The 13,813-nt window shown below is 34.2% G+C and overlaps 1 protein-coding gene across 2 annotated transcripts in view; it reads right to left on the bottom strand.

Annotated features, from left to right (window-relative positions):
* The window catches only part of LOC105036407 (uncharacterized), a 36,138-nt gene extending 22,353 nt beyond the window's left edge, over positions 1–13,785 (bottom strand). Inside the window, exons 1-3 of one of the 2 annotated variants that reach the window (XM_010912183.4) lie at positions 13,679–13,785; positions 6,864–6,922; positions 1,217–1,321 (exon numbers count right to left, since the gene is read on the bottom strand). In XM_010912183.4, the coding sequence (XP_010910485.1) occupies positions 1,217–1,321; positions 6,864–6,908 (150 nt within the window). In that variant the 5' untranslated portion in view covers positions 6,909–6,922; positions 13,679–13,785. Of the gene's footprint in view, positions 1–1,216; positions 1,322–6,863; positions 6,923–9,122; positions 9,331–13,678 lie in introns of those variants that run through there. The other variant, XM_010912175.4, reaches the window with a different exon arrangement.
* Positions 13,786–13,813: the final 28 nt, after the last annotated feature.

Raw genomic sequence — 13,813 nt, 5'->3', positions numbered from 1 at the left:
GTTAATATGATAGCTTAAAGAGACAGTTGAAAAGTATAACAGGAAATTAAACAAAATGTGAGATGAAGAGGGTAAAGAGAAATGGTACGCAACACCTATAGATGCTAGTGATGTCATTTGGTACCCAAGACCTTTGGTTTGGGTACTAGAGAAAGAAACTGATCAGGTAATGCATTTGGAAAAGCTAAGTGGTTAGGGTTGTTGGCTAAGATCTTAAATTTGGAGACTCTAGGAAGTACTTAATTTGAGAGTACTGGCTTTCAGATGGGGCTTCATGTCACAGACATTGTAATAGCAGCAAAGGCTTGTTTTTGGATGGTTAATGGTGAATGTCTAGGGTTTCCGAATATCAGGGATGGAAAAAGAATTGTTCACATCGCTAAGGGTTGGGTTTGGATGGATAAGGTTCATGGCTAAGGCTTTGGGTGTGGGAGATGTAGGGCACATGGCTAAAATGAGCAGAGCTAAATTTTCTTCCTTAGCAATAGGGATGGCAATGAGGCGGGAATGAGGAAAGTATGCCATTACCTGCACCCTCCCTATGACGGGGAACTACATACCGATCCCCGACCTATACCTGCCTTAGGGGGTGGGTTGGGGCACCCCTAACCCGCCCAACGAGTATGCTTAAATCCCTTGAACCCACCCTGCCCTGTCTAGAGTTAGACGAGGTGGGACTAGAACAGAATTATGAATATAGATAAGAAAAGAGCCACTCCTGCTTCAAGTAGCTAAGGTGTGGACCAGAAAAGACTAATCATGATGGTATCAATCATATGTTCGGGTTAACTTGGAAAGGCTATGTCACTGAACTTGCGTTGGTCATTACTGATTACAGTTTACTCATGAAGAAAAATCAGGCCCGAAGGTGTCTACAATACAAGCTCTTTCTTCAAGAATCATGAATATAGAGATGTATAAGAGGGAAGTGCATTAAGATCTAAAAGAAAATAGATTAGGAATTAGGAGTGTAATTTGGACAATAATCAAATGATATGATGCTCTGAGTTTGGTGGTTGCAATTTGAGGCATATTAACTAAAACCAAAAGAAGCTCAAAACCTACAAGCATTTCATTTAAATAACTGAAAGGAATAACCAAATTGATAATAATAGGCAATTACAAATTGCTCATCTAATAACCAATCTCATTAAATGTAGTACTATGTATTGCTCTAATTAAAAATTTAAGACATCATCCAATGTTAAATACTTACCAAAAAGAGCCTATCTAGAATGGTTAGAGAAAATTCTGATTTTGCCTTCCCATCATCACTAATTTTCTTTTGCCAAGTCAAAGGGGCAGGTTGCCCGGGATCCACCTTAATCAAGAAGAGCAATATCTAAATAAGCCAATGCAAGATAAAATTCTGAAGATCACAACATTTCACTGAAAAAATGCAACTTGAAGAAATTAAAATTATTGAAGCCTTTTCTACCTCTTTGTGATCAGTGTTACAACATCTTCTCTATTTATCATACATATTCTTTTTAAGGTGTTATTAAGGTTTATTCCTGCCTTAAAATTTAAGTCATTTGGAGGATCAGTAATATTTGTCATTTTTTATGCCAAAAAAAAAGATGTATTTGAAGGCTCAACTACTAGCTAATTCAAAACACAAAATAAAGAATTGAAAAACAAGCATTTAATGGGATTACTGTATTTCTTCAATAAAAGCATTTTATATAAATTATATAAATATTTTAAGAAATATGCCTATGGAAGATGGCAAGCTTTTGGAAGATAGATGCTATATGAAGCTCCAAGCACATATTATCTTATAGTGCAGATTATCAGATGTTTTTCTCATCCAAGTGAATGTTGACTAAGATAAATCCATAAAGTGTACCTCAATTATCCCATCATCCAATCTAGAGTGGCTTCGGATGAATACAAAGTCTGAATGATTCCTTTAGTTGTCAGATTTTGGATGGCAAGAGTGCTGTGTAATGATGACCAGGGTGCTGTGTAATCTTTTATGAGTCTACCAAGTACTCTCATTTTATGAAATTGCTAGGATGCTCCCACATAAAGTGGCTGGTCTTGGTGTTCTATGTCCTATTATTGTGCTATTATCAGGAAATACAGGTAGGTCATGCTCCACCAAAGACAAGTTTCAAGAACTCTATCCAGTTACTGTTTCGGTCAAGCCAATAATTCAGTTTCTGTTCAGCACTTTCAGAACTTATGGGTCCAGTATTAATAGTATTGGCAAGCAATAAAATTACAATATCAATAATAATAAGAAGAAAAATAAAAATAGCCAACAGAATGAATTAGATATCATGTTTTGCATCCTATTAGTGTGCAGTATATCATTTATTATTTAATGATAATCTAGCACATGGTGATCTAAATATCTAAGTGTTTTATGGCTTAGGAGAATCAATTTTCCAAAAAATTACTTCTCTATATTTCTTTTGGACACTATATGTTTCTAATTCGCTCGAAACTTGCAAAATTCAAATTCTGACAAAATTACCGATATTTAAGTATATAGTATACATGTGTATATCTTTTAAATTTGGCATCATAAGTTAATTTCAGCTAAAATTATAAATAAATCTCCATTTCAATTCAGTTCCAAACTCCCAGCCAAACTTACAGACCATGACAACTAGCATTCCACCACACTGCCTTCACCTTCAATTTGTGGAAATAAGGACAAATTGCTACATCAAGACCCAAATTTACATTCTGAATCTACAGTTGGTAAGTGTGTTTTCAAGACGACTTGCCTAGACATTCAAGCCTTGAATGTAGCTTCAAGCTGATTATGTGTTCTTATGCTTGTATGGTTTTAATTGTCTTCATCCCCTCACTTTTAATGGCATTTTATCATTGAATTTACTTTCTAATTGGAAACCTAGCTAAAAGATGTCCAAAAAACAAGCTTGCACCTAAAGACACTATGCTGTTATTATTACCCCTAAGGCAACCACAGAAAGCTCTCCTTTCTTCTTCTAAGCTCAAAGAAATGTAGGTTCCAGGAGACAAATGTGAGGCTTAAAGAACTGGAGAGCTAGTCAAAGAAAAAACTGTGAGGCTTAAAATTTTTGAGCATTTCAGTTTAGTTCTAGGACAAAAGAGCGATGATACATGAGATGATGAATTATAAGTGCAGCACATGAAGCAGGAAAAGATGCAGTTATGCCTCAAAGGCAAGTCCCAATCATAAATGCTGAGAAAGATGGTCAAAAATGGACAGAACAACACCAACAATGAAAGTGAGAAGGGTCATTAATAATGAGACATGAAGGTGTACATCATGCAATGATGTAGCATCACAGATGCTGAGATGGTCATTAATAATGAAACATGAAATCTAAAGGAGCTAAAAAGAAGATTAAGCAATATATGGAGTCCAATATATTGCAATGTCAAAAGCCATCCAGTAAAAGTTAAATGGTGAGGTGATGCATGCATGCATGATAAGAACAACAAAAGAAAGGACATTCAGAAAGGAAGGATGGTAGAGCAATTGGAAGGCGGCACATGTGATCACAATTACGATCACAAAGAATCAAGTGACCAGCAATCACAAATATACAAAGCTTGCCAAAGTTTGTTGCGATGCCATTAGTCTCTTTTATCTTTATAATCTGTTATCCTTTAACTGTTTTTACTCTACAAAGCATCATTGTTGGGTTCTCCATTAGTGTCTATACAATCATGAATTTTACCATCCAGTGACATAATTGTTAGTTTTCACTTGATGGCAATTGCAAAGGCATGATCAGAAATGGAGCATTTAGAAAAATCACTATATATTAGATTAAATAGTGATATATGTTGCAGGTACATAGATTGATTCAGTCATATATATATTGTGTTCATATGTGCCTAAGCGCTCATGCTCCATTCCAATTGTATGTATTAGGCTATTGGCCTGTTTTAGTAAATTATTATCCACTTACAACTTCTTCAATGGTCATATATCATGTTTAAATAAGATTAAGTGAACAAAAATGGTCCATACATTCAAGTTGTTGAACAAAAAATGGCATATTAATGAAAAAATCCTAAATTATGGGAGAAATTGACTTAATTATACCATATAAGAAAAGAGTGAGTTGAGCCCTTGGGGGTATACACTTTTCTATCAAAACTAACATCAATTTAAGTAAAGAAAAATATTCTAATGGCATACCCCATAAGTATTAGAAATGTAATCTCTTAGCTACCTCCTCAATGTCCATCTGTAGCCAATCTTATTTGTTTGTAAAGTAAATCCTTCCAGGCCAAAGATTTAATAACAAGTATACACCAATGCATATCGACTATACCATACCGTACTATACCAATATACACCTGGGTACCATAATGATGCATGGCATATATTTTAGTTTTCTTGTGCCAATACCGATATGCGTACAACTGTCGATATGGTACCACTTGTAAAGTATTGATATGCAAGGTTCGTCGTATCAATGCATACCACCTCGTACTAGCTATACCATCCTGTATCAGGTATATCATACCATACTAGTACCAAACCAATACTCGGTACGAGGGATCACTATGCCCAACTAAACCCATACTGAGCATATTGACATTATACGAATATAGGACAAGTATCAGGTCTGATACTAAGATTGCGACCCTTGCTAGTATGAGTATGAGTATCAATATTTTAACCTTTGATCCTAAGTGATTCAAATTGTTGACAAATATCAAATCTCCTATTTCATAATAAAATTTGCAAATGTTGTGCACTCATATCTTCTAAAATTATGTGAAGTTTACATTTCGTTATTGATAGTTAAGCCATAAAAAAATTTTGTAAACACAAATTTTTATCTCTAAAAGCTTCTTAAGTAAATAATTGATATAATATACTGGTATACTTATAACATATTTATGACCAATAAAAGTTATCACAAACATTCAATGCTTTAAACAGCCACAAAAAAAGAAAGTAAGGTGCCCATCTTGATGCTATGCATCATGTTTGGGTATGGAGGGTGAGAGTGATTAATCAATTAATATTGGACAAAAGGTTGAGATGTATGGTTCACATGATGGGATGAAAAAGAAAAGAAGAAGAAGAAAAATGAAGGAAAGAAAGGAAGGGAAGAAGAAAAGGAAAGCAAAAGAGGAAGGAAAAGAGAAGGAAAGGAAAGGAAAGGAAAAAGAAAGGAAAGGAAGGAAGAAGAAGAAGATAAAAGGAAAAAGAAAGGAAAGAAGAAAAGAAGAGGAACAGGAAAAGATAAAGAAAGGAAAGAAGAAAGAAAAGAAAGAAAGGAAGTAAAGAAGAAGAAAAGGAAAGAAGAAAGGGAAGGAAAGAATAAAGAAAAGGAAAGAATAAAGGAAAGAAAGAAGGAAGGAAAGAAAGAAGGAAGAAAAGGAAAGAAAAAAAAGGAAGAAAAGGAGAAAGGAAGGAAAGAAGAAGAAAAGGAAAGAAAAAAGGAAGAAAAGAAGAAAGAAAAAGAAAGAAAAAAGAAAGAAAAGAAGAAGAAAATGAAAAAAAAAAGAAAGAAAGAAAAGAGGAAAGAAAAGTAAAGAAAAAAAGAAAGAAAAAAAAGGAAAGAAAGGAACAATGAAAAGAAGAAGAAAAGGAAAAAAAGAAAGGAAGGAAAAAATAACAAGGAAAGAAAAGAACAAAGGAAAGAAGATGAAAAGGAAAGAAAAAAAAGACCGGAAAAAAAAAGGAAAAGAGGAAGGAAAGAAAAAGAAAAGAAAAGAAATAAAGGAAGGAAAAAAGAAAAGAAAAGAAAGGAAAAAAGAAAAAGAAGCAAAAAATAAGGAAAGAAGAAAAAAAGAAAAGAAAGAAAGGAAGGAAAGAAGAAGAAAAGGAAAAGAGAAAGGAAGGAAAGAAGAAAAAAAGGAAAGATAGGAAGGAGTAAAGAAAAGAAGGAAAATGAAAGATTGAAAGAAAGAGAGAAGCAAAAGGAAAAGGAAAAAGAAAGAAAAGGGAAAGAAAAAAGAATGAAAGGGGAAAGAAAAAAATGGAATGTCCCCAAACCAGGCAGAACTAAGCTAAACTAGATGGTTCTACTAGCTTCAGATTGGTTCCGCTTTATTTAAATATCTTACTAAGCCAAACCCTCGGACCAACCCGATAACCAACTAGTTGTCGATATGCCTTGAACTAGGTGGTTTAGGATGGTCGGTATACCTTGCTCCAAGCCTTTTGTGTTACATAAAGAAACGAAGTATTGTCTATTTGCCACTACAGATAATTTGATATTTATTTTCATTTTTTGAATTATAACTATTATTGTTAAGAATCTTTTTATATTTCTCAATTTTTTAAATATATTATATTTTAGGTGCAAATATGTAAGCTTGGTTTTATGAGTTCTTCACCATCCATTCACCAAATATGTCAACAAAAACCTTTTCAAATCCTTTCCCTTAGTTTCACCTAATTTCCTTCTCTTTCTCATCCTAAAATACGAATCCAGACCCTACAGTGGGCTTTCTTTGATCTTAAATACACATGTTGGCATCATCTAAGTTTTTCACCTTCTTTCTTGACAAGTGAAATGAGTATGCTTCCTCTTATTTGTTGAGTACTCAAAACATCTATCATCACTAAAGAAGTGAACGAACTATAGCACTTATGGACAAAATAAGCAATAGTATAATTTATTTTGTATTTATATTTGTTAACAATGATACAATATTATGGTCCATGTTTTATACAAGGAAGGAAATCTATGCATTGCAGCTACACTTATGTCCTTCTGTTGACAGGATTACAACAAAATATATTATGATGTTCCATCTATTGGCCCATACTAGCAAACAAGATTTTGCGATATGTTCCAAAAGACCTTGCAAAATGAACAAAAGAAATAAACAAATAGTTCTCAGTAGTAAGTTTAGCCAAGATATGAACTGCACTTAAACTGTCATACCATAGGAGCATTTAATGTTGTATTGTCAAATCCATTCTTAGTCATCTTGACCAAATTATCTGAAACAACAAAAGAAAATATAAAAATTTGGATCAACAAATATTCAGAATGTCAATTAACATTCAACAGTCGAATCTTATATACCAAACACACAAGAAAAAATATATACCCTCATCGAAGTTTGTGTCTTGCATAAGTCCAGAACATGATACTAATGATCTAAGATAATGTGCCAAAAAAGATATTGGGAATAAAAAAAAATCTGACTGAGGACACAAATAAATCTCTTTTCAGAAGTGCTAGATAAAATGTTTCCTTTTAGCAATCTAAGGACATCCTATTGCATGAGGTTCCTATCACTGGAGTTTGGAGAGGGTTAGATGTACACAGCCTTACCCTCTATATAAGAAGAGGCTAGTTCTTTGTTTCAAACCTATGATATCCATATCATAATGGAGCAATTACCATGGCAGCATGTTTCACCTTAATATATATCCACAGCATTCTAAAACTTGAGCACGAGTTGAATCAAATGCAATTATGACCTAGCGAGGACAAATAGCCAAATATGTGCAAATACAATAGAACTCATCCATTGCAAACACTATTGTCACAGCAAGAACAATAATTATAATATGTATATGAACATATATGCTAGAATATGGTAAATTTGCTGCTCCTCCACCCGTCCAGTATTCTCTTCTCTAAAACTAGATATCAAAATTTTGGATAACATAAGGGAGAGTGATGTGCTAATCAATAAAACTAGAGGTAGAGACGAGAGCTCAGACTACAGTTAGATAATAGTGTCAAAGAAAATGATAATCTTTTACAATGTCCTTATCAGTCATGGAAATTTCATTTAATACTGAATGAGCCTCCCAGTTAGCAAGCTTTCATTTGTAAAAAAATCGACACACTGCATTTAAAGAACAGAAGGATAAAAGACCAACTCAATGGTCATGCTAATTATCACACAATGCTGGTACTTAAGTGATGATTTCATTTTCTTGATCTTACAAAAGGCTAAAGACTATATTTAAGATGTGGAAGCCAGTACTGAAGTATAATTGGTAGGTTCACCCTCCTTGTGAAGCACACTGTTGGCAAAATTGTGTAAAACACAAAATGTTGAAGAATAGAAGGGAGCAAAAATAATATCTAAAAGGTACTTTAAGAATGCACAAACCAATAGTAGATAGATGGGGGCGAAAAGTTAGCTCGTGACATGAATATAATGCATAATATCCTGGCGAGAGCTGAGAGATGATTGACTGAAAATGGCCAGCAATCTCATGCAATCAGAGCTCCAATGGAGTATCAAATATCAAGTCTGCCAGAGCATTTCTATTAAACCAACTATTCTTGAGGAGGGAGAATGATCTTGAGCCCTAAATATGGCCGAGCATCAAATCCATCTAAACTTGCAGAAGGTGCAAAAAGGCAAATAATGGAAAAATCATCAACTAGATGATGTATATGATGATGCAACAGGAGCAAAAAATATTGAAAAGCATCATGGAAACAAACAGGTCAGGTTATTTATCAGGTTTAATAAGTGGACTTGATAAAACGGTCCATTTAGTTATATAGTTGCAGCACAACAGGTTGTGACAGATTGAAACTCTCAGACCTCAAGTTATCATCAAATAATCCTTACTCATCTACCTATTTACACTATTACTATATCAGACCATTTGGAAACACACTTGGTTCGATCTTACTGGAGTATTTTCATTTTTAAATTTTTTGTTCCTCTGTTTTACTCCTCGATATTTTTGTCTCAAATTATGCTTGCATAACAAGCAAACTAATCTTTCCAGGTCCCTAACCAATATAAGAATATTTCTCTCTTCCTTTCTAATTCACCACTATCCCTTACTCGAATGATGCCTTGGTAATCACCAAAGAACCGAATATAAATAATAAAGATCGAAAAGGAAACCCCCAAACAACATCTAAATTCTTCAATTTTATACTTCAACTACTGTACCCATCCACCATATTAGCAGTGATGCACGGAAGATTATAGATGCTCTATTGACACTGCATTCCATTCTCCATCAAGATTTTTATTTTCTTAGGTAAACGAAAAAAAATCTTTTAAAAAAACCCTTGACAATCCAGAGTCCAGATCAAGCAAACGGAGCAATGAAAAATTCACAACTAAATACATTCAAAAAAAATAAACCAATCACGACTGATTCCACATCGACGAATAACGAAACAAGAAGAGCAGCAAGGATCGACCACGCTAACCTTCGGAAGCCAACAACAGAGAACCAGAGAGAGAGAGAGATGGTTGTTGGCCAGTCTGTGAGGCAGAGACATAAAGAGATCCGGAGGGTGGTTGTTGGACCACCAGTAATAATAGTGGGTCTTATTTTGGAGCACACTCGTCTATTTCTCCTTGTCCCACCGCTGGTCCTCCGTTCGAACAACATTTTATCCCGCGTTCGGAACTGTACGGCTACGGGAGATGAAGAGGATACTGAGGCCTCTCGCATATGCTTTGTGTGGAAGAAAAATGGCAATGATGAGATACCATGAAAGCGATGTGAGGGGAACTTGATGGCACGGGCTTGGCTTGACGCACAAGTCTTGGTGAGGCACGCCTACCACCTACCCGGCCAGTGGGCCCGCCCGGCCTTTTCTCGGGGACGGGGACGGGGACGGGGACGGGGACGGGGACGGGGTTTGGATTGACGTAGAATAAACAACAACATCACAAGTGGGCCCGCCCGGCCCACCCGAGCTCCATTTTTTCAGGACCGGTCGGGCCTAAAATTTAAGCGCACGTTGAACTGGCCGGAATCGGATTGGCAACCTGATCCGAATCCAATTTATATAGTATAATATATATAATATTATATAAAATATTTTTTATATTTTTTTCGGCTCTCAATTTATCCGGTTGCCTCGACTGGCCCCCATCCTCCCTCCCCTTCCATCCGGTCGCCCAGCCATCCCTTGTCCCACTTCCTCTTTGCCGTCGTCATTCCCAAAATAATTTGTCACGTTCGAAGATCTCAATTGAAAAAGATTAATTAAAAAATATTATTTAAATTTTTTATTTTTATATAACTATATTCAAGATCCGATGCAACTGGCATGAGATTAAACATACACCCATACTAGTACAAAAAAATGACGTCAAAAATTACTATTCTCGATTTTATAGTGCCAAGTTCAATTTTTTTGTTCCTATGATAGTGTTTGGTTGCTCTTATTCTAGCTGAAATAAGAATTTATTCTATTTTATTCCCTCAAACACTTTCTAAAATGTGATGGGCCCGCAGAAATATCAATTCCGATCAATCTACATTAATTATGTATTAATTGCATCTTATTTTCATCTACCTTGAATAAGCCATCCTATGTTGGACCATGGAATAGTCTACATTAATTATGTATTAATTGCATCTTATTTTCATCTACCTTGAATAAGCCATCCTATGTTGAACCATGGAATAGTCTATTCTAGATCTTTAATGAAAATTAATTGCACCTTATTCTAGATTAGGGAATAACACTGCATTAATTGCATCTTATTCTTGATGGAATAACAGATTTTCAACCAAACAAAATTTGGAATAGGTGTGATAGCTATTCTCTAAAAAATTATATTTTTATTTCAAAAATATCAAAAAGGCTATGAAGCACTACCTACTAAACTATGGCCACCACGAGGGATTCACATTGTGAATGGCACACGTGCAACATCTTATCATGCTCAAGAAATAGAAAGGGATGCCTCTATTTGGTTCTTCACGTACCATATGGCTAATCTATGACTTGACTTTTGGTAGGTTATATCATTTGATTTTATTTTTTATAATAATAATTTTTATTTAAACCTTATCCATGTCATTAAATAAAGTTATTTTGGTATGTGCTATAACATTTTAGTTCTTTGCGATTTTTTAAAACTTTATCGTTAAATATTTTAAAATATTTTAACATTTACATATTTTGAATTAAAAATAGATAATTCATAATTTTTACGTATGTTTCAATTCAAGAGGAATGATGGTATTTGATGTAGGAAATTTATTAAATTTAAAATTATATTATATATCTATGTTGAATGATTTTAGTTTTTAGTATTTTGATACAAATCCAATTAGGTAACAAGTGATGCAAGACCTTGATTGGGTTAATTTCATATGGATTTAGTAACCATGCTTAGTTCCAAACCTAATTACCCATGTATCATGTGCAATTTGGTAGTCAACTCTATTCTCATCTTTTATGATAACATCATTTATGTCAATCTTTCATGTTGAATCCCACTCAAAATCCGATCTATATATCTCACTCATATTTATGTTCATATAAAAAGAATATCGGTACATCTAATACTTGACCAATATATGTTTCCATTTATAATATCTAATACAAATCCATAGTCTCTTGGAACAAATATAGAGACTGATTTTAGTACCCTTTGATACCCATATTTATAATCGTATTTGTTAAAATATGGCTACAAATATGAATATATTAGTATTTGGTTTGTAACTGATATATTTTCAACTCTACTTGTGGTCATGTGAGTGCATAGTTTGATGCACATGAATAACTATTGAATCTTTCGGTTTCGGTAGCAACATTGGAGCCAATTGAACATTGTGACGTTTTGTTGTTTGGAGGAAAACTTAATTATTTCACTGGCTTTGCCTTTCCATGCAGTCACTTGATTCATGAGGAAAACAGTTAGGTAACCATAAAATTAGAAGCAAGGAGAAAGTGAGTCCCACCTTTCTTACTTAATTCATCCTTTTGTTTTCTAAATATAAGGGAGATAACTTGATTTTTAGGATTTTTGTTTTTTGAGAGAAAATAAATAGATGCTTTGCTTGGCAAACCATTTGTCTAAAATAGAAATTGAGATTGGATTTTATAGCTGTTATTTGATTGGGCGGGTTCACCATCAAAATAAGAATCGAGATTGAAGCTGCTAGCTTGTCAAGATAGTGATATTCTTTTGATGATTGTACAAGAAATTTGGCTCAAAATCATATATATATATATATATATATATATAGGTAACTCATCATGCATAAATTTTTTATTCAACAACGACGAAGATGACATCAATGCTTCATCGTGACTAGAAAAGTAGCTTTTTAAGCAAGCAACCGTGAATATTTGATGAGAGAATCGACCCCTAGCAAGATAAATTCAAGATAAAAATATATGATGATTTATAAAAAGAAAAAAAAAGAATATATGATGATTTATTAATTAAAAAAAAAAAGAAAGAAGAAGAAGAGGAAGAAGAAAGAAAGAATACCTTACTACCACCGAAATCTAGAATAGTCTTGCCCTTCTATTTATTTTTTGCTTTTCGTTGAAAAATTCTTGAGTAATTTATTTAGCCAATCTGAAAAGTTGAAAAGGGACGTAGTTGTAGAAAACTAGAGACAAGAGAATCCTTGTTTTGCGTCAACAACCAGCGGCCCACGGTCACAATGATGTAAGCTATGAAATCATCTAATGCTTTTGTCGCGGGACCAACTTCCAATAAAGGGTATCTTCCGTAAGCTCAAGTTTAGTAGCACATCAGAAAGACATCCTTAGAGAACTTTGTTCCCACTGAGCTAAAAAAACCAAACCATTATGAGCAAAAGTCCTTGTGTAATGTGGGTGTCCATAAATTGGATTGGCTAGAAGTCACTAGAGCTCACAAGAAATTTAAGAATCGCCTAACTTGTGGTCAAGATGCTTTTAAAAAGATCCAGCCTGGTCTGAGTTTGAAGTGTTCCACCATAGAAATTGTACCACCAAGTTCTTACAGAGGAATCGGACAGTGGCTGACAAGGAAAGTTGGTGTCTTTTTGTTTGATAGAACTAAAGTTGGTGCCTTTGTCAACCTAGTTTGTGGAATGCTCCTACCTATACTGACTAAATAAATAAATATAAGAAGACCATTGATTACGTCTAATGGAGAACTTAAATCCTCCAATATATTGTTATTTTTCAGCAAAAAATTCGCAAGAAAAATTAGCAAAGATAATTGCACTGGTTTTTCTTTGTATGATCTAACTTTGACCTATCTCCAAGCGCAAGTAAGAATGAACAATTTAATCATATCATTTGGATAATTTGTTCTTTCTGCTTCGCCCATACTCCTTTCATTCTAAAAATTCCTTACTTGAGAAAGGATAATTGAAATTCGCTATCACATACTGCATAACTTGAAAGGCTTTACAACCACTCCCTTAACTTTTTTTTTTTTTTTTTTTTTTTTTTAAAGCATGGTTGCAACCTACAATTGGAAATGGAAATATACATGATAAAATCTTCTCACAAGGTTGTAAATAATTTCACTTCTTATATTATATTCCTGGCCGGGGGTGCGGTGGGGTGGGGTTGAATAGAGATTTACTGTGCATCAGCCGAACATGAGAGTGTATTTCTCAGAAAAAAATCATTGATAAGAATAAGATCTCTAATAAGTGATAGTTTTAGTGCAAATTTCTTCATGAAATTATTCATATAAAATTATCATTCTATGTTTCAATTAAAAATAAAACAAAACCCAACCTCCAGTGTTAGAAGCAAAGTAATGCATGGCAAAATATGACTCCCTTGATAAACTCTAATTCATTCTTTCCACAACAATGACCACTAAAGGTGGGTAAAAAGGAATTGAAATGGAACCATATAGATACAAACCACATCTGAGGAAAAAACAAAAAAAAGAATAACCACAACGGAATCTCTTTCACAACTCAGCATGCAACAGCAAGAAAATACATATCCAAGGGATGATTGAGAAACAAAAGAAATCTAAAGATCCAGAGCCTTACCTTTGTGAACAAATCCAAGTGATGAAGAGAGAAACCTGAGAGCTTCCAAGAGAGTAGCAGCCACAGCCGGGGGCTCAGGCTTATATAGACTTTGTATTCTTGCTTCATTGTCTTTCAACCGTTCAATTTATACGG

The sequence above is a fragment of the Elaeis guineensis genome, chromosome 1 (genome assembly GCF_000442705.2).
Source record: "Elaeis guineensis isolate ETL-2024a chromosome 1, EG11, whole genome shotgun sequence".
NCBI classification, from domain to species: Eukaryota; Viridiplantae; Streptophyta; class Magnoliopsida; order Arecales; family Arecaceae; genus Elaeis; species Elaeis guineensis.
This window is presented reverse-complemented; position numbering and strand designations above follow the sequence as displayed.